This window comes from Nerophis lumbriciformis, linkage group LG19 (assembly GCF_033978685.3).
Source record: "Nerophis lumbriciformis linkage group LG19, RoL_Nlum_v2.1, whole genome shotgun sequence".
Lineage (NCBI taxonomy): Eukaryota > Metazoa > Chordata > Actinopteri > Syngnathiformes > Syngnathidae > Nerophis > Nerophis lumbriciformis.
In genome coordinates this window covers 39,889,445-39,912,510 of record NC_084566.2, presented here as the reverse complement: position 1 = coordinate 39,912,510, position 23,066 = coordinate 39,889,445, and the positions used below count along the sequence as shown (strand labels likewise).

The following is a 23,066-nucleotide window of genomic DNA, read 5'->3' as shown; positions in this document are numbered from 1 at the left end:
TTCATAAAGTTTCGGTCTCGCAACTACGGTAAACAGCCGCCATCTTTTTTCCCCGTAGAAGAGGAAGTGCTTCTTCTTCTACGCAAGCAACCGACAAGGTAAGCACCCGCCCCCATAGAACAGGAAGCGCTTCTTCTTCTACTGTAAACAACCACCCGCCCGCGTAGAAGAAGAAAAAGCGCGCGGATATTGCGTTTCATTTCCTTTGTGTGTTTACATCTGTAAAGACCACAAAATGGCTCCTACTAAGCGACAGGGATCCGGTTCATGAAAAGACGCAATCTCTCCATCCGCACACGGACTACTATTTCACAGCAACTGCCTAAAGACTTTCAAGAAAAGATGGCTACTTTCCGTGCATATTGTAAAAACAAGATAGCTGAAAAAAAGATCCGGCCAGAGAACATTATCAACATGGACGAGGTTCCACTGACTTTTGATATTCCTGTGAACCGCACTGTGGATACAACGGGAGCACGTACGGTGAATATTCGCACCACAGGGAATGAGAAGTCATCCTTCACTGTGGTTCTAGCTTGCCATGCTAATGGCCAGAAACTTCCACCCATGGTGATATTCAAAAGGAAGACCTTGCCAAAAGAGACCTTTCCAGCCGGCGTCATCATAAAAGCTAACTCGAAGGGATGGCTGGATGAAGAAAAGATGAGCGAGTGGTTAAGGTAAGTTTACGCGAAGAGGCCGGGTGGCTTTTTTCACGCAGCTCCGTCCATGTTGATATACGACTCCATGCGCGCCCACATCACGCTGGTTTTTAATATATTATTAAAGTTTGACTGACCTATCTGACTGTTTTTTTGACATTCCCTTTAGCGCAGTTAGATGCGGCTTATAACACGGGGCGGCTTATAGGTGGACAAAGTTTTGAAATATGCCGTTCATTGAAGGCGCGGCTTATAACCCAGGGCGGCTTATGGTGCGGAAAATACGGTAAGTGCAAATAATAGAGTTATGAACTGCATGTAAGTACGAATAATAGACAGTTATGAACTGCATGTAAGTACAAATAATAGACAGTTATGCGCAATGAACTGCAGGTAAATACAATTACAGTCTACAATCTACAGTTATGTGCAGTGAACTGGCAGGTAAGCATACCTGCCAACTTTTAAAATCAGAAAAACCTAGTAGCCAGGGTCCAAGGGCCGCAGGCCCCGGTAGGTCCAGGACAAAGTCCTGGTGGAGGGTTCAGGGCTTCGCCCCCCGACGCAAAATGATTATTAGCATTCAGACAGGTTAAAATGTTGCTAAAACCATCACTTTTCTATCAGTCACAGTGACTTTTCAAAACAAAAATATTACAGCAAAAATCATATGGGTTGATTGACATGTTTATTCTGTAAGCTAACTTCAATAGTTTGAAATTATTTTGACAGTTAATGCCAGTTATCCTGTCAACCTTTCACAAGACTTCAATTTGTTAATTGAAAGTATAAACACTTTTTACAGTAAACAAATGGTAAAACAGTACTAAACAATTCCATAAAAAAAAAAATTGGTGTCATTATGAACTTTCTGTCCAAGCTTGTATAATCTACTGCCTTGTTCAATTGTAAAAAATATTCTGTGCCTAAAATTCACATTTCTATCACAATTATCATACTGTAAACATGGTAAGCTAACTTCATTAAAATTAATAGTCCTGTCAATAGCATGGAATTACAATTCAAATGTAGTTTTTTTGTAAGCCTTTCAAAAGAATTCAAAATATGACAAATTAATGAAAATTAATTTAAGCCATCAGACACTTGAAAAGTGGCACATCACATCTCTAATGTAATCATTTGAACTTTTCAACAGAAATAGCACTGCAAAAATATTAAGGACATACTTCTGTATTTTGGTAGTTATGCTGTCAACATTTAACAAGATTTCTTCAACTTGGACTTGAAAGCATAAATAGTATAAACACTTTTAACAGTATGTCGTGCTGTGAAATACAGCCGACAGGATTGCGCACCAAACACGAAGCAAGGCCAAAGTGCATGCATGGTGCAGGAGAACAAAGGACTTCTTTCATTTAAGGTTTGTGATAAACCATCAAACTCATTCGTTAAAAGGACTCTATAGTAATATAAAGCGAATTTTTCTGGACATTATCATGCAAGAAAAGTTTATTTTTGGGACCGCGATCACCGCGTAATGATTTTTAAAGGTTGCATTACAAACATTTAACTGTCCCATGTGATCAGCCAGTGCGATTGGAAATCCATGCTCAATTATTGCCTCCGTAAATAAAACTTCGGCATTTATCACATCCAAAGAATCTGTTTGGGCGACGAAAAACGTTGAAAGTTTTCCACTTGTATCGCTAGCAACGGCATTAGACTTGTGTTTTTTTGTCCCAACGTGGTCTTTTACATCGCTAATTCCTCCGTGTCCGATCGAAAAATCTTGTCTGCACAAGGTGCAATTCGCGTAGTTTTCACCCTTTTTTTTTTTTTAATTAATGAAAAACCGTATTTTTTATCACTGCAACCGTAACCCGGAATAGGTAGATGAAAACCGTACGAATTACGGGAAAACCGGAGTAGTTGGCAGGTATGGGTAAGGATCAACAGGTTAGTGCAGTAAACTGTTGGTATTGCAGTATACTGTAGTGTGGCATGTTTTGAATTTCCAGGTTTTTATCTTTTGAACACCTTCAGTTTGTCTGTAGAAAGTGGCGTCGCTGCCGCAGACGCTCCCTTCATTGCAGATGCTGTCCTCGTAGGCGCTGCCCTCTGCAAGACACACACACACAAATATCAACTCACGTGCTACGGTCGACAAGCAGTACTAGATGCCAGATTGACTATATACTGTATTTCACATTTTACAAACCCCGTTTCCATATGAGTTGGGAAATTGTGTTAGATGTAAATATAAACGGAATACAATGATTTGCAAATCCTTTTCAACCCATATTCAATTGAATGCACTACAAAGACAACATATTTGATGTTCAAACTCATAAACTTTATTTTTTTTTTGCTAATAATAATTAACTTAGAATTCCATGGCTGCAACATGTGCCAAAGTAGTTGGGAAAGGGCATGTTCACCACTGTGTTACATGGCCTTTTCTTTTAACAACACTCAATAAACGATTGGGAACTGAGGAAACTAATTGTTGAAGCTTTGAAAGTGGAATTATTCCCCATTCTTGTTTTATGTAGAGCTTCAGTCGTTCAACAGTCCGGGGGTCTCCGCTGTCGTATTTTACGCTTCATAATGCGCCACACATTTTCGATGGGAGACAGGTCTGGACTGCAGGCGGGGCCAGAAAAGTACCCGCACTCTTTTTTTACGAAGCCACGCTGTTGTAACACGTGCTGAATGTGGCTTGGCATTGTCTTGCTGAAATAAGCAGGGGCGTCCATGAAAAAGACAGCGCTTAGATGGCAGCATATGTTGTTCCAAAACCTGTATGTACTGTTGGAATAATTGTTTGTAAGTTATCACAAAAGAGATGTTGTATTATGAATGCTGTATTTCGAGGCCTGGCAAGAGGGGGAAGGCTCGTGAAACGCCACTGTGATTTCAACACGGACAGATGGCAGGATGTGCTCAACTCCCGGAGGAACTCTCTTTGAAGTGTTAAACGAACTCTCTTTGAAGTGGTTCCCAAACTCTCTTCCAACTATTTGGTCAACGCTATTTACGACCCGCTGCCCTCTTGAAGTTGCTGTGGACAGGAGACGGGAGGGGTTGTCCATTGTCCTCCAACACCTGCCCCAGCGGGATCCAGGAAGAGCCCAAACCCGAGAAGTCCTCTTCTTGGACTTCAAGGCGACCGAAAACAATGACTGTTTTACATACTCCCAATTCCTGCTGTGACATATGTTGGTGCGTGAACATGGAACATCTGAATTAAAAGAGGAGACGAAGACCTTCTTCGTCAGAGCGTGGTGCAGGACCGTGCAGAGAGTGCAGCGGCCATGTCTCTCCTCAATATTGAGTCCAAATTGAATTCTGTCTCTGTTTGATTCTTTGCCTTTTGTCTTGTTTAATAGATGTCCTGTGTTTGAACGTGACATGTACCTTTCAACATTAATGGTGCCTTCACAGATGTGTAAGTTACCCATGCCTTGGGCACTAATGCACCCCCATACCATCACAGATGCTGGCTTTTGAACTTTGCGTCGATAACAGTCTGGATGGTTCGCTTCCCCTTTGGTCCGGATGACACGATGTCGAATATTTCCAAAAACAATTTGAAATGTGGACTCGTCAGACCACAGAACACTTTCCCACTTTGCATGAGTCCATCTCAGATGATCTCGGGCCCAGAGAAGCCGGCGGCGTTTCTGGGTGTTGTTGATAAATGGCTTTCGCTTTGCATAGTAGAGCTTTAACTTGCACTTACAGATGTAGCGACCAACTGTGTTTAGTGACAGTGGTTTTCTGAAGTGTTCCTGAGCCCATGTGGTGATATCCTTTAGAGATTGATGTCGGTTTTTGACACAGTGCCGTCTGAGGGATCGAACGTCACGGTCATTCAATGTTGGTGAGTGATTTCTCCAGATTCTCTGAACCTTTTGATGATATTATGGACCGTAGATGTTGAAATCCCGAAATTTCTTGCAATTGCACTTTGAGAAACGTTGTTCTTAAACTGTTTTGACTATTTGCTCACGCAGTTGTGGACAAAGGGGTGTACCTCGCCCCATCCTTCCTTGTGAAAGACTGAGCATTTTTTGGGAAGCTGTTTTTATACCCAATCATGGCACCCACCTGTTCCCAATTAGCCTGCACACCTGTGGGATGTTCCAAATAAGTGTTTGATGAGCATCCCTCAACTTTATCAGTATTTATTGCCACCTTTCCCAACTTCTTTGTCACGTGTTGCTGGCATCAAATTCTAAAGTTAATGAGTTATGAGTTTGAACATCAAATATATATAAATAGATGACTCCTCTAATGAATCGTTCACAACTGGACTGTTCAGGTTGTCTTAGAAGACTATTTCATCGGTTCTTGCCGAAAAACTCAAGCTGTCCTATCTAGTCATGAGAAAGAACAGATGACTCCTCTAATGAATCGTTCACAACTGGACTGTCCATGTTGTCTTAGAAGACTTTTTCATCGGTTCTTGTTTAAAACCCGAGCTGTCCTATTCAGTCATGAGAAAGAACCGATGAAGCCTCTAATGAATTGATCACTACTGGATTGTCCAGTTTGTCTTAGAAGACTTTTTCATCGGTTCTTGTTTAAAACCCGAGCTGTCCTATTCAGTCATGAGAAAGAACAGATGACGCCTCTAATGAATCATTCACAACTGGACTGTCCAGGTTGTCTTAGAATACTATTTAATCAGTTCTTGCTGAAGAACTCGAGCTGTCCTGTCTAGTCATGAGAAAAAAACAATTAAGCCTCTAATGAATTTATCACAACTGGACTGTCCAGGTTGTCTTAGAAGATTATTTCATCGGTTCTTGTTTAAAACCCGAGCTGTCCTATTCAGTAATGAGAAAGAACTGATGAAGCCTCTAATTAATTGATCACGACTGGACTGTCCAGTTTGTCTTAGAAGACTATTTCATTGGTTCTTGTTTAAAACTCGAGCTGTCCTATCTAGTCATGAGAAAGAACAGATGACTCCTCTAATGAATCGTTCACAACTGGACTGTTCAGGTTGTCTTAGAAGACTATTTCATCGGTTCTTGCTAAAAACTCGAGCTGTCCTATCTAGTCATGAGAAAGAACCGATGAAGCTTCTATTGAATCGTTCACAACTGGACTGTCCATGTTGTCTTAGAAGACTTTTTCATCGGTTCTTGTTTAAAACCCGAGCTGTCCTATTCAGTCATGAGAAAGAACCGATGAAGCCTCTAATGAATTGATCACTACTGGATTGTCCAGTTTGTCTTAGAAGACTATTTCATCAGTTCTTGTTTAAAACTCGAGCTGTCCTATCTAGTCATGAGAAAGAACAGATGACGCCTCTAATGAATCATTCACAACTGGACTGTCCAGGTTGTCTTAGAATACTATTTAATCAGTTCTTGCTGAAGAACTCGAGCTGTCCTGTCTAGTCATGAGAAAAAAACAATTAAGCCTCTAATGAATTCATCACAACTGGACTGTCCAGGTTGTCTTAGAAGATTATTTCATCGGTTCTTGTTTAAAACCCGAGCTGTCCTATTCAGTAATGAGAAAGAACTGATGAAGCCTCTAATTAATTGATCACTACTGGACTGTCCAGTTTGTCTTAGAAGACTATTTCATTGGTTCTTGTTTAAAACTCGAGCTGTCCTATCTAGTCATGAGAAAGAACAGATGACTCCTCTAATGAATCGTTCACAACTGGACTGTTCAGGTTGTCTTAGAAGACTATTTCATCGGTTCTTGCTAAAAACTCGAGCTGTCCTATCTAGTCATGAGAAAGAACCGATGAAGCTTCTATTGAATCGTTCACAACTGGACTGTCCAGGTGGCCTTAGAAGACTATTTCATCGGTTCTTGTTTAAAACTCGAGCTGTCCTATCTAGTCATGAGAAAGAACAGATGAAGCCTCTAATGAATCGTTCACAACTGGACTGTCCAGGTTATCTTAGAAGACTATTTAATCAGTTCTTGTTTAAAACTCGAGCTGTCCTATCTAGTCATGAGAAAGAACCGATGAAGCCTCTAATTAATCGTTCATAACTGGACTGTCCAGGTTGTCCCAGAAGACTATTTCATCGGTTCTTGCCGAAAGACTCGAGCTGTCCTATCTAGTCATGAGAAAGAACCGATGAAGCTTCTATTGAATTGTTCACAACTGGACTGTCCAGGTGGTCTTAGAAGACTATTTCATCGGTTCTTGTTTAAAATTCGAGCTGTCCTATCTAGTCATGAGAAAGAACCGATGAAGCCTCTGATGACTTGATCACTTATGGACCGTTTAGGTTGTCTTATAAGATGTTTCAGGGACGGCGTGGCACAGTGGAAGAGTGGCCGTGCGCAACCCAAGGGTCCCTGGTTCAATCCCCACCTAGTACCAACCTCGTCATGTCCGTTGTGTCCTGAGCAAGACACTTCACCCTTGCTCCTGATGGGTGCTGGTTAGCGCCTTGCATGGCAGCTCCCTCCATCAGTGTGTGAATGTGTGTGTGAATGGGTAAATGTGGAAGTAGTGTCAAAGCGCTTTGAGTACCTTGAAGGTAGAAAAGCGCTATACAAGTACAACCCATTTATTATTTATATGTTGTCTTTGTAGCATATTCAACTGAATATGGGTTGAAAATGATTTGCAAATCATTGTGTTCCGTTTATATTTACATCTAACACAATTTCCCAACTCATATGGAAACGGGGGTTTGTACTTGTTCTTCTCTCTTGTATCATGACTTTTCCTGAGGCTTTGAGGACTGAGCTGAAGCCTCAAGGGGGGAAGGGTGGGGTCAAAAGAGCGAACACGCCAATATTCACGCAACAATGCGGCTGTTTGTGGTTACGTAAGTGCATTAGCGCGGCCGGGCCTCGTGTGTGTGGTATTATCGGCCGCATGATCACCACAGAACGCAGAGTCACTTCCAATCACGTTCTGGTGGGCCCAAAGAAGACTTCCAACAAAGCCAATCTGTAACAAATACTGTACAGTATTGATACATATGGAGGTGTGAACTAATCTGTCTGGAGCTGCAAAAAATGAAAATTCTTATATAAGTGTTATAATGAAGACAACACATGACGTAAGTGTCTATATCAGCTATAATAGCCTACTATCAAAATTACTTTAAAAGTCTTATATAAGTGTTATAATGAAGGCAACACATGACGTAAGTGTCTATATCAGCTATAATAGCCTACTATCAAAATGACTTTAAAAGTCTTATATAAGTGTTATAATGAAGGCAACACATGACGTAAGTGTCTATATTAGCTATATTAACCTACTATCAAAATGACTTTAAAAGTCTTATATAAGTGTTATAATGAAGGCAACACATGATGTAAGTGTCTATATTAGCTATAATAGCCTACTATCAAAATGACTTTAAAAGTCTTATATAAGTGTTATAATGAAGGCAACACATGACGTAAGTGTCTATATTAGCTATAATAGCCTACTATCAAAATGACTTTAAAAGTCTTATATAGGTGTTATAATGAAGGCAACACATGACGTAAGTGTCTATATCAGCTATAATAGCCTACTATCAAAATGACTTTAAAAGTCTTATATAGGTGTTATAATGAAGGCAACACATGACGTAAGTGTCTATATCAGCTATAATAGCCTACTATCAAAATGACTTTAAAAGTCTTATATAAGTGTTATAATGAAGACAACACATGACGTAAGTGTCCATATTAGCTATAATAGCCTACTATCAAAATTACTTTAAAAGTCTTATATAAGTGTTATAATGAAGGCAACACATGACGTAAGTGTCTATATCAGCTATAATAGCCTACTATCAAAATGACTATGTGTCGCAGGCTGAAGCAAATCTTTGTTGAGAGCAATGTTGAAATGTAATATTTATTCTACACATTTTTACAACATTAGAAACCATTAGTACATCAGAGACTACTCAGAGGGTGAGACAACTCCTGGAAATGACTGGCTTTTAATGGCCAAATGTACAGATGTGTGTGTGTCCAAGTTAAAGTTTTAATTGATTTATTGCAATCTTTGGCAAGCTAGGTAATGTTTGCTGTGGTCTGGAACAACATGGCACAGAAACAACTATCTGAAATGCAGCCATTATTACATACAGATAATGTGTCATGAGACATGCAAAACTAAATGATATACAGGTAAAAGCCAGTAAATTAGAATATTTTGAAAAACTTGATTTATTTCAGTAATTGCATTCAAAAGGTGTAACTTGTACATTATATTTATTCATTGCACACAGACTGATGCATTCAAATGTTTATTTCATTTAATTTTGATGATTTGAAGTGGCAACAAATGAAAATCCAAAATTCCGTGTGTCACAAAATTAGAATATTGTGTAAGGCTAATACAAAAAAGGGATTTTTAGAAATGTTGGCCAACTGAAAAGTATGGAAATGAAAAATATGAGCATGTACAATACTCAATACTTGGTTGGAGCTCCTTTTGCCTCAATTACTGCGTTAATGCAGCGTGGCATGGAGTCGATGAGTTTCTGGCACTGCTCAGGTGTTATGAGAGCCCAGGTTGCTCTGATAGTGGCCTTCAACTCTTCTGCGTTTTTGGGTCTGGCATTCTGCATCTTCCTTTTCACAATACCCCACAGATTTTCTATGGGGCTAAGGTCAGGGGAGTTGGCGGGCCAATTTAGAACAGAAATACCATGGTCCGTAAACCAGGCACGGGTAGATTTTGCGCTGTGTGCAGGCGCCAAGTCCTGTTGGAACTTGAAATCTCCATCTCCATAGAGCAGGTCAGCAGCAGGAAGCATGAAGTGCTCTAAAACTTGCTGGTAGACGGCTGCGTTGACCCTGGATCTCAGGAAACAGAGTGGACCGACACCAGCAGATGACATGGCACCCCAAACCATCACCCAACCATGCAAATTTTGCATTTCCTTTGGAAATCGAGGTCCCAGAGTCTGGAGGAAGACAGGAGAGGCACAGGATCCACGTTGCCTGAAGTCTAGTGTAAAGTTTCCACCATCAGTGATGGTTTGGGGTGCCATGTCATCTGCTGGTGTCGGTCCACTCTGTTTCCTGAGATCCAGGGTCAACGCAGCCGTCTACCAGCAAGTTTTAGAGCACTTCATGCTTCCTGCTGCTGACCTGCTCTATGGAGATGGAGATTTCAAGTTCCAACAGGACTTGGCGCCTGCACACAGCGCAAAATCTACCCGTGCCTGGTTTACGGACCATGGTATTTCTGTTCTAAATTGGCCCGCCAACTCCCCTGACCTTAGCCCCATAGAAAATCTGTGGGGTATTGTGAAAAGGAAGATGCAGAATGCCAGACCCAAAAACGCAGAAGAGTTGAAGGCCACTATCAGAGCAACCTGGGCTCTCATAACACCTGAGCAGTGCCAGAAACTCATCGACTCCATGCCGCGCCGCATTAACGCAGTAATTGAGGCAAAAGGAGCTCCAACCAAGTATTGAGTATTGTACATGCTCATATTTTTCATTTTCATACTTTTCAGTTGGCCAACATTTCTAAAAATCCCTTTTTTGTATTAGCCTTAAGTAAAATTCTAATTTTGTGACACACGGAATTTTGGATTTTCATTTGTTGCCACTTCAAATCATCAAAATTAAATGAAATAAACATTTGAATGCATCAGTCTGTGTGCAATGAATAAATATAATGTACAAGTTACACCTTTTGAATGCAATTACTGAAATAAATCAAGTTTTTTTAAATATTCTAATTTACTGGCTTTTACCTGTACACAGAGGATCAAAGTAAAGGAAATTAAATAAGCTCGAATATACCTACAAATGATTCATAATGTTGCAATATGTACATACAGCTAAACTAAATAGCATTAGATATTATCGGCCGATAAATGCGTTAAAATGTAATATCGGAAATTATCGGTATCGTTTTTTTTACTATCGGTATCGGTTTTTTTGGTTTTTTTTTTATTAAATCAACATAAAAAACACAAGATACACTTACAATTAGTGCACCAACCCAAAAACACTCATTCACACAAAAGGGTTGTTTCTTTCTGTTATTAATATTGTGGTTCCTACATTATATATCAATATATATCAATACAGTCTGCAAGGGATACAGTCCGTAAGCACACATGATTGTACGTGCTGCTGGTCCACTAATAGTACTAACATTTAACACTTCATTTTACTCATTTTCATTCATTACTAGCTTCTATGTAATTATTATTTTATTTTATAATTTTTTTTTAAAAGTACCTTATCTTCACCATACCTGGTTGTCCAAATTAGGCATAATAATGTGTTAATTCCACGACTGTATATATCGGTTGATATCGGTATCGGTTGATATCGGTATCGGTAATTATAGAGTTGGACAATATCGGAATATCGGCAAAAAGCCATTATCGGACATCCCTAAATAGCATGTTAGCATTGATTAGCTTGCACTGAACAAATATGTCTGATTAGCACTCCAACAAGTCAATAACGTCAACAAAGCGCACCTTTGTGCATTCACGCACAGCATAAAAGGTTTGGTGGACAAAATGAGAGAAAGAAGGAGTGGAAGATTTTACACGTAAATAAACTGCCGCGTCACGGTCCACACTATGGTGAGTTCAAGAACCCCCGTAATTAGTAGGACAAAACGATGTTCACCAAATGCTCTCATCAGTGAAGCATACACACAAACATATTACGGCCCCAGTCTATGAACATTACATCATTACACCTAAGACAATGGGCACGTACACCCAGAATAATTGTTTCTAAGTTATCACAAAAAACTTTGTGTTACATTGCTACCAAGAGTAAGGCTTGTAAAACTCCACTGTGTAGGGGGGAAGCAGCATGAAGATGTTCTGTTTTCTTTCATGTATGGTAATCAACATAAAGATATTGTTCTAACCCAAGGCCTTCAAAGCGGAGAGAAGGCAGGGTCTGCCCAATTTCCAGACGACCTCTTTTTGAACTGTTTTACGAACTCTTTTTTCAACTGACCTTTTCTGTGAACTGTTTACGACCTTTTCTTTTGAACTGTTCTGTAAATAAAGGCAACGCTGTTTACGACCCACTTCCCTCATCTTCTGATATGATGTACTTAGTCCATAAGTACACAAACGTGTACTTCATGTTTAGTGACATGCTAATTCTTATTTTTACACTTTTTTTTTTTCCAAATTCCACTGTATGTTATACTCTTCTGACACCACCAGATGGCAGTATAAGTGTCCACATAAGTGGCCATAAGACCCCAATTAAGTAGTGTACACAATTTTGGAAATAAGAGCTAAAAGGTGTTAAAGGTAGCTGGAATCAAAGTTCCACTGTAATGGAACGCCACAGAATGGAAGGTGCGGGTGTGTGGGGGGGGGGGGGTGGTGGCAAACAATGAACAAACAATCAGAAGTCTGGCCGCGTTTCCAGTAATCTGTTGAAATGATGTGAGTTTATTCCCGCCCACAGCCCATTCCCCCGCCATACCTGTGAGCTCAGAAAGCACGCTGTGCTCTGCCAGGTGTCGCCGGTAAATTGTCTTCAGCACCTTGGCGCTGCCGAACCTCTTAAAGCGCACCTTGACGTGGGCGTAGAACCACTCCAGCGATTGCTTCTTCAACAGCCTGCAAAGGTACACCAGCGTTGTCTCACCATTCTTAAACAGGTATATACACAACAAAGGAAAAGACAGGTCAAATCATTTACACTTTTTTTTTTTCAACACAAGATAAATCCTGGGGAATTTGTGGTGGGCTCTCCTATTTCTGGGGCTGAGGTTGCCGAGGTTGTTAAAAAGCTCCTCGGTGGCAAGGCCCCAGGGGTGGATGAGATCCGCCCGGAGCTCCTTAAGGCTCTGGATGTTGTGGGGCTGTCTTGGTTGACAAGACTCTGCAACATCGCGTGGGCATCGGGGGCGGTACCTCTGGATTGGCAGACCGGGGTGGTGGTTCCTCTCTTTAAGAAGGGGAACCGGAGGGTGTGTTCCAACTATCGTGGGATCACACTCCTCAGCCTTCCCGGTAAGGTCTATTCAGGTGTACTGGAGAGGAGGCTACGCCGGATAGTCGAACCTCGGATTCAGGAGGAACAGTGTGGTTTTCGTCCTGGTCGTGGAACTGTGGACCAGCTCTATACTCTCGGCAGGGTCCTTGAGGGTGCATGGGAGTTTGCCCAACCAGTCTACATGTGCTTTGTGGACTTGGAGAAGGCATTCGACCGTGTACCCCGGGAAGTCCTGTGGGGAGTGCTCAGAGAGTACGGGGTAACGGACTGTCTTATTGTGGCAGTCCGCTCCCTGTATGATCAGTGCCAGAGCTTGGTCCGCATTGCCGGCAGTAAGTCGGACACGTTTCCAGTGAGGGTTGGACTCCGCCAAGGCTGCCCTTTGTCACCGATTCTGTTCATAACCTTTATGGACAGAATTTCTAGACGCAGTCAGGGCGTTGAGGGGATCTGGTTTGGTGGCTGCAGGATTAGGTCTCTGCTATTTGCAGATGATGTGGTCCTGATGGCTTCCTCTGGCCAAGATCTTCAGCTCTCGCTGGATCGGTTCGCAGCCGAGTGTGAAGCGACTGGGATGGGAATCAGCACCTCCAAGTCCGAGTCCATGGTTCTCTCCCAGAAAAGGGTGGAGTGCCATCTCCGGGTTGGGGAGGAGATCTTGCCCCAAGTGGAGGAGTTCAAGTACCTCGGAGTCTTGTTCACGAGTGGTGGAAGAGTGGATCGTGAGATCGACAGGCGGATCGGTGCGGCATCTTCAGTAATGCGGACGTTGTATCGATCCGTTGTGGTGAAGAAGGAGCTGAGCCGGAAGGCAAAGCTCTCGATTTACCGGTCGATCTACGTTCCCATCCTCACCTATGGTCATGAGCTTTGGGTCATGACCGAAAGGACAAGATCACGGGTACAAGCGGCCGAAATGAGTTTCCTCCGCCGAGTGGCGGGGCTCTCCCTTAGAGATAGGGTGAGAAGCTCTGTCATTCGGGGGGAGCTCAAAGTAAAGCCGCTGCTCCTCCACATCGAGAGGAGCCAGATGAGGTGGTTCGGGCATCTGGTCAGGATGCCACCCGAACGCCTCCCTAGGAAGGTGTTTCGGGCACGTCCGACCGGTAGGAGGCCACGGGGAAGACCCAGGACACGCTGGGAAGACTATGTCTCCCGGCTGGCCTGGGAACGCCTCGGGATCCCCCGGGAGGAGCTGGACGAAGTGGCTGGGGAGAGGGAAGTCTGGGCTTCCCTGCTTAAGCTGCTGCCCCCGCGACCCGACCTCGGATAAGCGGAAGAAGATGGATGGACAAGATAAATACAGTAGACGCATCAACAATGAATGCATATGCAAAACAATTATTCATCCAACAGCATGCTTGTTATGGGCCTGCTGCAATGCAAGCAGCCCATATTGTTATTGCTCATACTTCAAACTTTATTATTCAATTCTCTTACACTTAATACGGGACGAACCAGCCAACGAACCCCCACATATGCTATACCGTCGGAAAGGGGCTGTCCGCGCCGACGGCGGCACTTTAAATTGGGACCATTTTGTGTTACCATGGCAACGCTATTCACGAATAAACGATAAAAACGGGCCACTAGAATGGGTACGCACCTTTTATAATGGCGAATATTTCCAGCCAAGATTACCTCCTTTTGTAGCTCAGCCGTTCTTTCACGTAGCTCGGTGCTTAACGTCTCATTTTGTTCGCACACTTGTCTACTTTAACCCTGGCTAAAAAGTTTTGATGCCCGATGTTCGGTTTTGGCTGGAGGACCGTCGGAGTGAGGCGAGCGCCATCGGCCTCCCCCCGTTAAAGTGGATGGCGCACACTCTAATTTACTAGAGCAGGGGTGCTCACACTTTTTCTGCAGGCGAGCTACTTTTCAATTGATCAAGTCGTGGGGATCTACCTCATTCATATATATAATTTATATTTACTTATTTATGAAATATATGTTTTTGTTAACAAGTTAAAGGTGTTTAATGATAATGCAAGCATGTTTAACACATATAGTTAATATTGTTAATACATTAAAGGTGTTTAATGATAATACAAGTATGTTTAACACATATAGTTAATATTGTTAACAAGTTAAAGGTGTTTAAAGATAATGCAAGTATGTTTAACACATATAGTTAATATTGTTAACAAGTTAAAGGTGGTTAAAAATAATACAAGCATGTTTAACACAAAATAGTTAATATTGTTAACAACTTAAAGGTGGTTAAAGATAAAACAAGCATGTTTAACACATATAGTTAATATTGTTAACAACTTAAAGGTGGTTAAAGGTAATACAAGCATGTTTAACACATATAGTTAATATTGTTAACAAGTTAAAGGTGGTTAAAGATAATACAAGCATGTTTAACACATATAGATTCCTTTCTTTCATGAAGACAAGAATATAAGTTGGTGTATTACCTGATTCTGATGACTTGCATTGATTGGAATCAGACAGTGGTGCTGATAACGTCCGCATTTTCGAATGGAGGAGAAAAAAAGTCCTCCTTTCTGTCCAATACCACATGAAAGTGGTTGGTTTTTGGCATCTTATTTGTCCAGCTTCCGTACTCCTTTGTATACACTTTACAAGAAATACATTGTCGGCAAACTCCGTAGCTTGCTAGCTTGTGCACGCCAGCTTTCTGAGACTCTTATTTTGGTAGCGCAGGCAGGATGAAGCAGAGCTTTTATTGTGCAACTGTGCAGTCGGTCTTTTGAGTTTTGACGACAGGGACGGCGCCAGAGTCTGTTGAAATAAAGTGTTTCTCGCCTTCCAGTCGGTAATTTTAACGAGCTGGCAGCAGCCAGCGTCATCTCAGAAGACCCTCGGGTGCCGTGAATGTCAATCAAGTGACGAAAGTGACGTCATAGTGAAGATTTATGATCGCTCATTTTTAGGACTATTTTTTTAATGCCTGGCTGGTGATCGACTGACACACCCTCCGAGATCGACCGGTAGATCGCGATCGACGTAATGAGCACCCCTGTACTAGAGGCTGAAAGCCCAGAATATTTGCTTTTTTTTGGGTGAACAAACTGTCTTTTACGGCGACATCTTTTATGCTACTGTCATGTGTTTCGGTGAAAATGTTGACACACTTGTCCTCTCTAAGAAAATGTCACTTTTATGCAGCTCATGTGTCCCATTTGGCTTCTGGTGGGCGTCAAAGCCAAGAAAGTCAGCTAAATCTTTCATCTAGGCCAGACCTGGGCATTCGGCGGCCCTTTGTGCGTCCCTGTCCAGGCCCGCGTGAGGCCAATCATAAATTACAAAAGAGGGGCACATTTGAGAACGTGTCACTCTCCCGACGCACTGTAACAAAAACACAAAAATTCTTATTTTCCTACTCGCTCTAACTCGGCCATTTCTCCACTTATCGGAAATCTGAGAACACCGGAACGTTCCTCAAAGCCTTGAGGCGCTCACGGTTTTTACGAAAAGTTGATATCTTAAAGCGTTTTCCCACAATCAGACATTGTTCGGCATGAAGTTTTTCTACAAATCCTACTTGACTTCCTGTCATTGCGTAATAGCAGCAGCCTCATCTAATTACATGACTTCCTTTGAAGTCACGTGACAAGCCCCTCTCCTAAGGGATATTAGTCTGTTACAGTGTTAACAGATCATTTCATGTTACCATGGCAAGGCTATTCACGAACCAAAAAAAAACAAACACCTTTTGTCTACTACGAGACTAAACGGCTAACGAACCCCCACATATGTTATACCCTCGGGAAGGTCTCGTTTGTGCCGACGGGGTAATCTTAAATTGGGAACATTTCGTGTTACCATGGCGACTCTATTTACGAATAAACAAAACAGTAGACACTCAGTACAATAATCATGTTTTTTTTTCTGTTTTAATAAGGGGTACTTTGTTTATTAATAAAAACAATTTTAATGTAACATTTAACCATGAGCTTATTAGAATAATTGTTTCTAAATTATCACAAAAGCTTTGTATTACATTGAGTTCCTGGCAGGGGGACGGGAGCTGTCTTTGGGGCCTACCAGGAGGAAGAATGCTGGTAAAACTCCACTGTGACTTCAAAGCAGAGAGATGACAGGATCTGCCCAATTTCCAGACGAACTCTTTTTGAACTATTTTACGACCTCTTCTTTTGAACTGTCCGGTAACCAAAGGCGACGCTGTTTATGACCCACTTCCCTCTGGAAGCAGCTGTGGTCAGGTGGGGGGGAGAAAGTCAAATAAAGAAGAAGGAGTGCAATCGTTTGGCAGAGCATGCTGAGATACTGTACAAGGGTGCTGTGTGTCCAGACGTGTCTCCTCAATTGAGTCCAAATTGAATTCTGTCTCTTGTTTAATTCTTTGCCTCTTGTCTTGTTTAATAGGTGTCATCGGTGTTTGAACCTGACAGTGCCAGTCTTGTCTTTTGTCGAGTCCTACAAAGTGTTTATGCTGTAAGTATTGTCATTATTAGACATTAGCTGTTTGATTGCAATGTGCATCTTAGTTGTGGTTTCCATGACTAAGTTTGGAGGTGTTGAAATCGCCATTTAAAATCACTAATGCTAATCAGTAGCATGACATACAGTATTTATGGCATATCCAATGTAAATTAGCACCACATTAGCACATTTTGAAAAGTGGAGCCTTAGGCCATGTCTACACTAAACAAATAATTATTTAGCCTAAGCCCCGTTTCAGCCACACTAAACCAGCGTTTAAGGTTCCCCTCCTTGGATAATCTTTTTACACAGGTAAGTACGCCGTGATTTTCTTGAATCTCCGGCTCTTAGCTTTGTATGGACTCATCGATCGTTTACAAACTGAGTTCGGAGAGGAAGTGACGCCAGAAAGAACGCGCCACAGCCAGCTTCATAACAACTCGTTCGGTAACTCGGCAGAAATCACTAGAACTATGGAGGCAAGTCATCCAGACATGCCCGTGTTTCTCCTTCTTCTACATGTACAGACGCTTGTGGAAATCACACATGAATACCTTCAGAGAAGGAAACGGGCGATTGCAGCTATTTGGGATACAACACCTGGTTTTGGATAAGGCCTGGAAGAACGGCAGCCTGGTGGGATATGTTTGTCAACGAGTGTGTTGTACCAGAGGAACGGCAAGAGAACTTTCCAATATCCAGGTCAGCTGTGGTTCTACTTAGCGAAAGACTTTGTCCATTTGTCGAGGGGGAGACAACGAGAATGCGGGCTTTCGTGGACGAGGGAAGACTACGAAAAATAGCGAATTCATTTGGACTGGCAAAGCAGACTGACAAAGAATACACTTCCAGGTCAGAGGTGACTATGCCGCGCATTCTCGCAGTTCGGAGGGGTGAGGGGGTCTTAAACGGTGGCATTGTTGTGTGTGGACACGGATAAGGTTACGTAGGGTTTACCCTGGATTGCCTTTGTGTAGAAGAGGCCTTACTTTTGAGCACTTTTTAGCATGCATGCTTACTTTGTTGGCATGGAAAATTACAACATTTACCAAAAACTACGAATACACTCGTTTACCGGCCAAGTGCTTGCGTCGGTGCTGAGTCTGTAACTGGACGTGACAGCATGTGCAACAAAGGTATTTAAATATGGTATGATTTGATTTTACATAAATTGGCGCCCGGTAGTACAAATTGAATTCGGTCCCGTGCCCATCCCTTCTCTCATATGATGATGATGATAATGACGATAATAATAATAATAATAATAATAATAATAATAATAATAATAATAAAACAATTATAATACAAAATTATAAAATAATAATACTAATAATATAATAATAATGATAATAACACAGTTATAATAAAAAATAATAATAACACAGTTATAATAAATAAATACCATTAATATTAAAAATAATAATAATAAAACATCCATCCATCCATCCATTTTCTACCGCTTATTCCCTTTGGGGTCGCGGGGGGCGCTGGAGCCTATCTCAGCTACAATCGGGCGGAAGGCGGGGTACACCCTGGACAAGTCGCCACCTCATCACAGCATCAATAATAAAACAATTATAATTAAAAATTATAACAATAATAATACTAATAATATAATAATAATGATAATATCACAGTTATAATAAATAAATAAAAAATAATAATAATAACACAGTTATAATAAATAAAAAATATTAATAATAATAATAATAACATAGTTATAATAAATAAAAAATATTAATAATAATAATAATAATAATGAAACCATTATAATAAAAATGATAACAATAATAATACTAATAATATAATAATAATGATAATAACACAGTTATAATAAATAAATAAAAATAATAATAATAACGCAGTTATAATAAATAAATAATATTAATATTAATAATAATAATAATAATAATAATAATAATAATGATAATAATAACAATGAAATGCTAACACTACAGTTTCTGGATGAATTACTGTACCCCCCTGAGCCACTTTCGCCCGTATAGCGAGGTTGAGGTTGGTACGTATTGATAACAGAAATACTTTTCTAAATACATTTTAAAAACTTGCCTAAGTAAATTGCAGTTGATTAAACAATTTTGAAAAAAAAACAACTATAAAAATGTTACTAAAAAAATTGTTTTTCAATGATCATTTTCTTAAAAGTCCGGATTGTTGGCGACGTCAGGCTGTTACCACAATAAATGACGTCTGTAGACCAGTGTTTTTCAACCACTGTGCCGCGGCACACTAGGTGGGTTAAAAATATTTTTTGCAAAGCAGTAATTCTAGTCTGCAAATGATGTGTTGTTGTTGAGTGTCGGTGCTGTCTAGAGCTCGGCAGAGTAACCGTGTAATACTCTTCCATATCAGTAGGTGGCAGCAGGTAGCTAATTGCTTTGTAGATGTCGGAAACAGCGGGAGGCAGCGTGCAGGTAAAAAGGTGTCTAATGCTTAAACCAAACATAAACAAAAGGTGAGTGCCGCTAAGAAAAGGCATTGAAGCTTAGGGAAGGCTATGCATGTCAAGACGGGAGGGGCGAGGGTGCGGGGGGGTTGTTCTCCCAAGATGCAAACATGATTTAATTCACAAAATTTAAAAATGTACAAATACGGAAAACAAGGCGAAAGCACAACGCGCTGATCGTACTTGGAAGCTAAGGCAAAAACTTAGGACATGAAACTATAGACATGAACCTCATGAAACTGTGGCATGAAATAACTAAGACTGACTTGGCAAGGCATGAAGTAAACAAACAGCATGAACTATGGTATTGCATGAAACGAGCATGAAACAACTAAGACTTACGTAGAGGGTTGCGTGAAGCAAACACATGACGCCACCCCGAGTGAGGCCAGGGCATAGACTAAATAGCCCTCTGATTAGTGCCCGGGCAACAGGTGAGCGTCCCGAACACTAACCAGAGGCAGGTGAGTGCAATACGTAACCATGGTGACTAAACAAACTCAGGAGGTGCACAAACAAAAACTAAAGGAGTCCAAAAACAACAGAACACAACTAAACAAAACATGATCCGGACCACGGATCATGACAATGCAGAACGAAACTAAAACTGAACTGGCTGCAAAGTAAAGAAAAACAGATTGCTGGACGACAGCAAAGACTTACAGCGTGTGGAGCAGATGGCGTCCACACCAAGAGTAACAAGCGGTAGAAAATGGATTAGAAAGGAAAGATTTTAAAAAAAAAATAATAATAAATACATTTCAAAAAATAATAAATAAAAACTTTTTTTTTAACTTGGGTTTTCCTGTGGGCCGGATTTTGGATGTTGAGGGGCTGGATCCGGCCCGCGGGCCGTAGTTTGGGGACCCCTAATTACAATGAATAAGCAGTCAGAAATAGGTGTGTTTTGAGTCTTGATTTGAAGAGGGATATTGAGTCTAAGTTACGAAGGTCTGGTGGCAAAGAGTAGGTGGCAGCCGGTAGCTAATTGCTTTGTAGATGTGGGTAACTTGCAGGTAAAAAGGTGTCTAATGCTTAAACCAAACATAAACAAAAGGTGAGTGCCCCTAACAAAAGGCATTGAAGTTTAGGGAAGGCTATGCAGAATTAAACTAAAACTGAACTGGCTGCAAAGTAAACAAAAACAGAATGCTGGACGACAGCAAAGACTTACAGCGTGTGGAGCAGATGGCGTCCACACCAAGAGTAACAAGCGGTAGAAAATGGATTAGAAAGGAAAGATTAACAAAATAAATAATAATAAATACGTTTCAAAAGATAATAAATAAAAACTTTTTTTTTAACTTGGGACTTCCTGTGGGCCGGATTTTGGATGCTGAGGGGCTGGATCCGGCACGCGGGCCGTAGTTTGGGGACCCCTAATTACAATGAATAAGCAGTCAGAAATAGGTGTGTTTTGAGTCTTGATTTGAAGAGGGATATTGAGTCTAAGTTACGAAGGTCTGGTGGCAAAGAGTAGGTGGCAGCCGGTAGCTAATTGCTTTGTAGATGTGGGTAACTTGCAGGTAAAAAGGTGTCTAATGCTTAAACCAAACATAAACAAAAGGTGAGTGCCCCTAAGAAAAAGCATTGAAACTTAGGGAAGGCTATGCAGAACGAAACTAAAACTGAACTGGCTGCAAAGTAAACAAAAACAAAATGCTGGACGACAGCAAAGACTTACTGTGGAGCGAATAAGCAGTCAGAAATAGGTGTGTTTTGAGTCTTGATTTGAAGAGGGATATTGAGTCTAAGTTACGAATGTCTGGTGGCAAAGAGTAGGTGGCAGCCGGTAGCTAATTACTTTGTAGATGTGGGTACGGTAACTTGCAGGTAAAAAGGTGTCTAATGCTTAAACCAAACATAAACAAAAGGTGAGTGCCCCTAACAAAAGGCATTGAAGTTTAGGGAAGGCTATGCAGAATTAAACTAAAACTGAACTGGCTGCAAAGTAAACAAAAACAGAATGCTGGACGACAGCAAAGACTTACTGTGGAGCGAATAAGCAGTCAGAAATAGGTGTGTTTTGAGTCTTGATTTGAAGAGGGATATTGAGTCTAAGCAAAAAATGTGCCTCGGCTCCAAAAAGGTTGAAAAACACTGGTGTAGACAGTAGATAAATGACCTAAATCCACCTCTCACATCACAATGAGCCTCGCACCCGTCCACCAACGCACACCACGCCACATGTCAGTCAGTCATGGACGTTACCTGCTCTTCTGACAGGCGGAGCAGAGCCAGGCTTTGTCGTGTTTGTGGTAGAGTCTGCAGGCCTTGCACACGCTGTACAGGCAGTCGTGACAGCGGCGCTTGGGGTTGAGCAGGAAGCTGAAGGGCGCGCAGCAGCGGATGCAGCAGCGCTGGTTGAAGCAACGCTGCCGTGACAACAGGAGGCAGCGACTGCCCTCCTCGTCCAGCGCCTGCTTTAACTCGCTGGGGGGAATGGATGAGAGGGAGGGTTGTTTAGAAACATCTGATCTGGTTAGCACAAAAACAGACAACAAAGAAAGTGGTTTACATGTTTTAAACACCGCCTTTTTTTTCACTTTGACTTTAATTGGAAGAAAATTGAGGTAACTAAGAACTAACTTCATTATTTAACTTGAATAAGGACTTGTAGTGCACAAGAAAGTGAAAAGGAAGCATTGTGCCCAGTACTCACACTGCAAAAAGTCAGTGTTCAAAAACAAGAAAAAATTAAAGCTGCAAGCAGCATTGGTCGGGCCCGCATATTTGGCAGGTGCTAGTCCTAAGTGACCCAATACTTTTGTCAAGTTATAGTCCTAAGTGTCCCAATACATTTGTCAAGTTTTAATCCTAAGTGTCCCAATACTTTTGTCCAGTTTTAGTCCTAAGTGTCCCAATACTTTTGTCCAGTGGTAGTTCTATGTGTCCCAATACTTTTGTCAAGTTTTAGTCCCAAGTGGCCCAATACTTTTGTCAAGTTTTAGTCCTAAGTGTCCCAATACTTTTGTCCAGTGGTAATCCGAAGTGTCCCAATATTTATGTCAAGTTGTAGTCAAGTGTCCCAATACTTTTGTCAAGTTTTAGTCCCAAGTGGCCCAAAACTTTTGTCAAGTTTTAGTCCCAAGTTTCCCAATACATTTGTCAAGTTTTAATCCTAAGTGTCCCAATACTTTTGTCCAGTTTTAGTCCTAAGTGTCCCAAAACATTTGTCCAGTTTTAGTCCTAAGTGTCCCAATACTTTTGTCCAGTGGTAGTTCTATGTGTCCCAATACTTTTGTCAAGTTTTAGTCCCAAGTGGCCCAATACTTTTGTCAAGTTTTAGTCCTAAGTGTCCCAATACTTTTGTCCAGTTTTAGTAGTAAGTGACCCAATACTTTTGTCAAGTTATAGTCCTAAGTGTCCCAATACATTTGTCAAGTTTTAATCCTAAGTGTCCCAATACTTTTGTCCAGTTTTAGTCCTAAGTGTCCCAATACTTTTGTCCAGTGGTAGTTCTATGTGTCCCAATACTTTTGTCAAGTTTTAGTCCCAAGTGGCCCAATACTTTTGTCAAGTTTTAGTCCTAAGTGTCCCAATACTTTTGTTCAGTTTTAGTAGTAAGTGTCCCAATACTTTTGTCAAGTTGTAGTCCTAAGTGTCCCAATACATTTGTC

General features: G+C 41.2%; 1 protein-coding gene across 1 annotated transcript in view; it reads right to left on the bottom strand.

Annotated features, from left to right (window-relative positions):
• myripa (myosin VIIA and Rab interacting protein a) overlaps positions 1 to 22,040 on the bottom strand; it is a 57,174-nt gene extending 35,134 nt beyond the window's left edge. Inside the window, exons 1-4 of the mRNA XM_061979817.1 lie at positions 22,036 to 22,040; positions 21,658 to 21,924; positions 12,051 to 12,187; positions 2,661 to 2,741 (exon numbers count right to left, since the gene is read on the bottom strand). Of these exons, the coding sequence (XP_061835801.1) occupies positions 2,661 to 2,741; positions 12,051 to 12,187; positions 21,658 to 21,924; positions 22,036 to 22,040 (490 nt within the window). The remainder of the gene's footprint in view (positions 1 to 2,660; positions 2,742 to 12,050; positions 12,188 to 21,657; positions 21,925 to 22,035) is intronic.
• Positions 22,041 to 23,066: the final 1,026 nt, after the last annotated feature.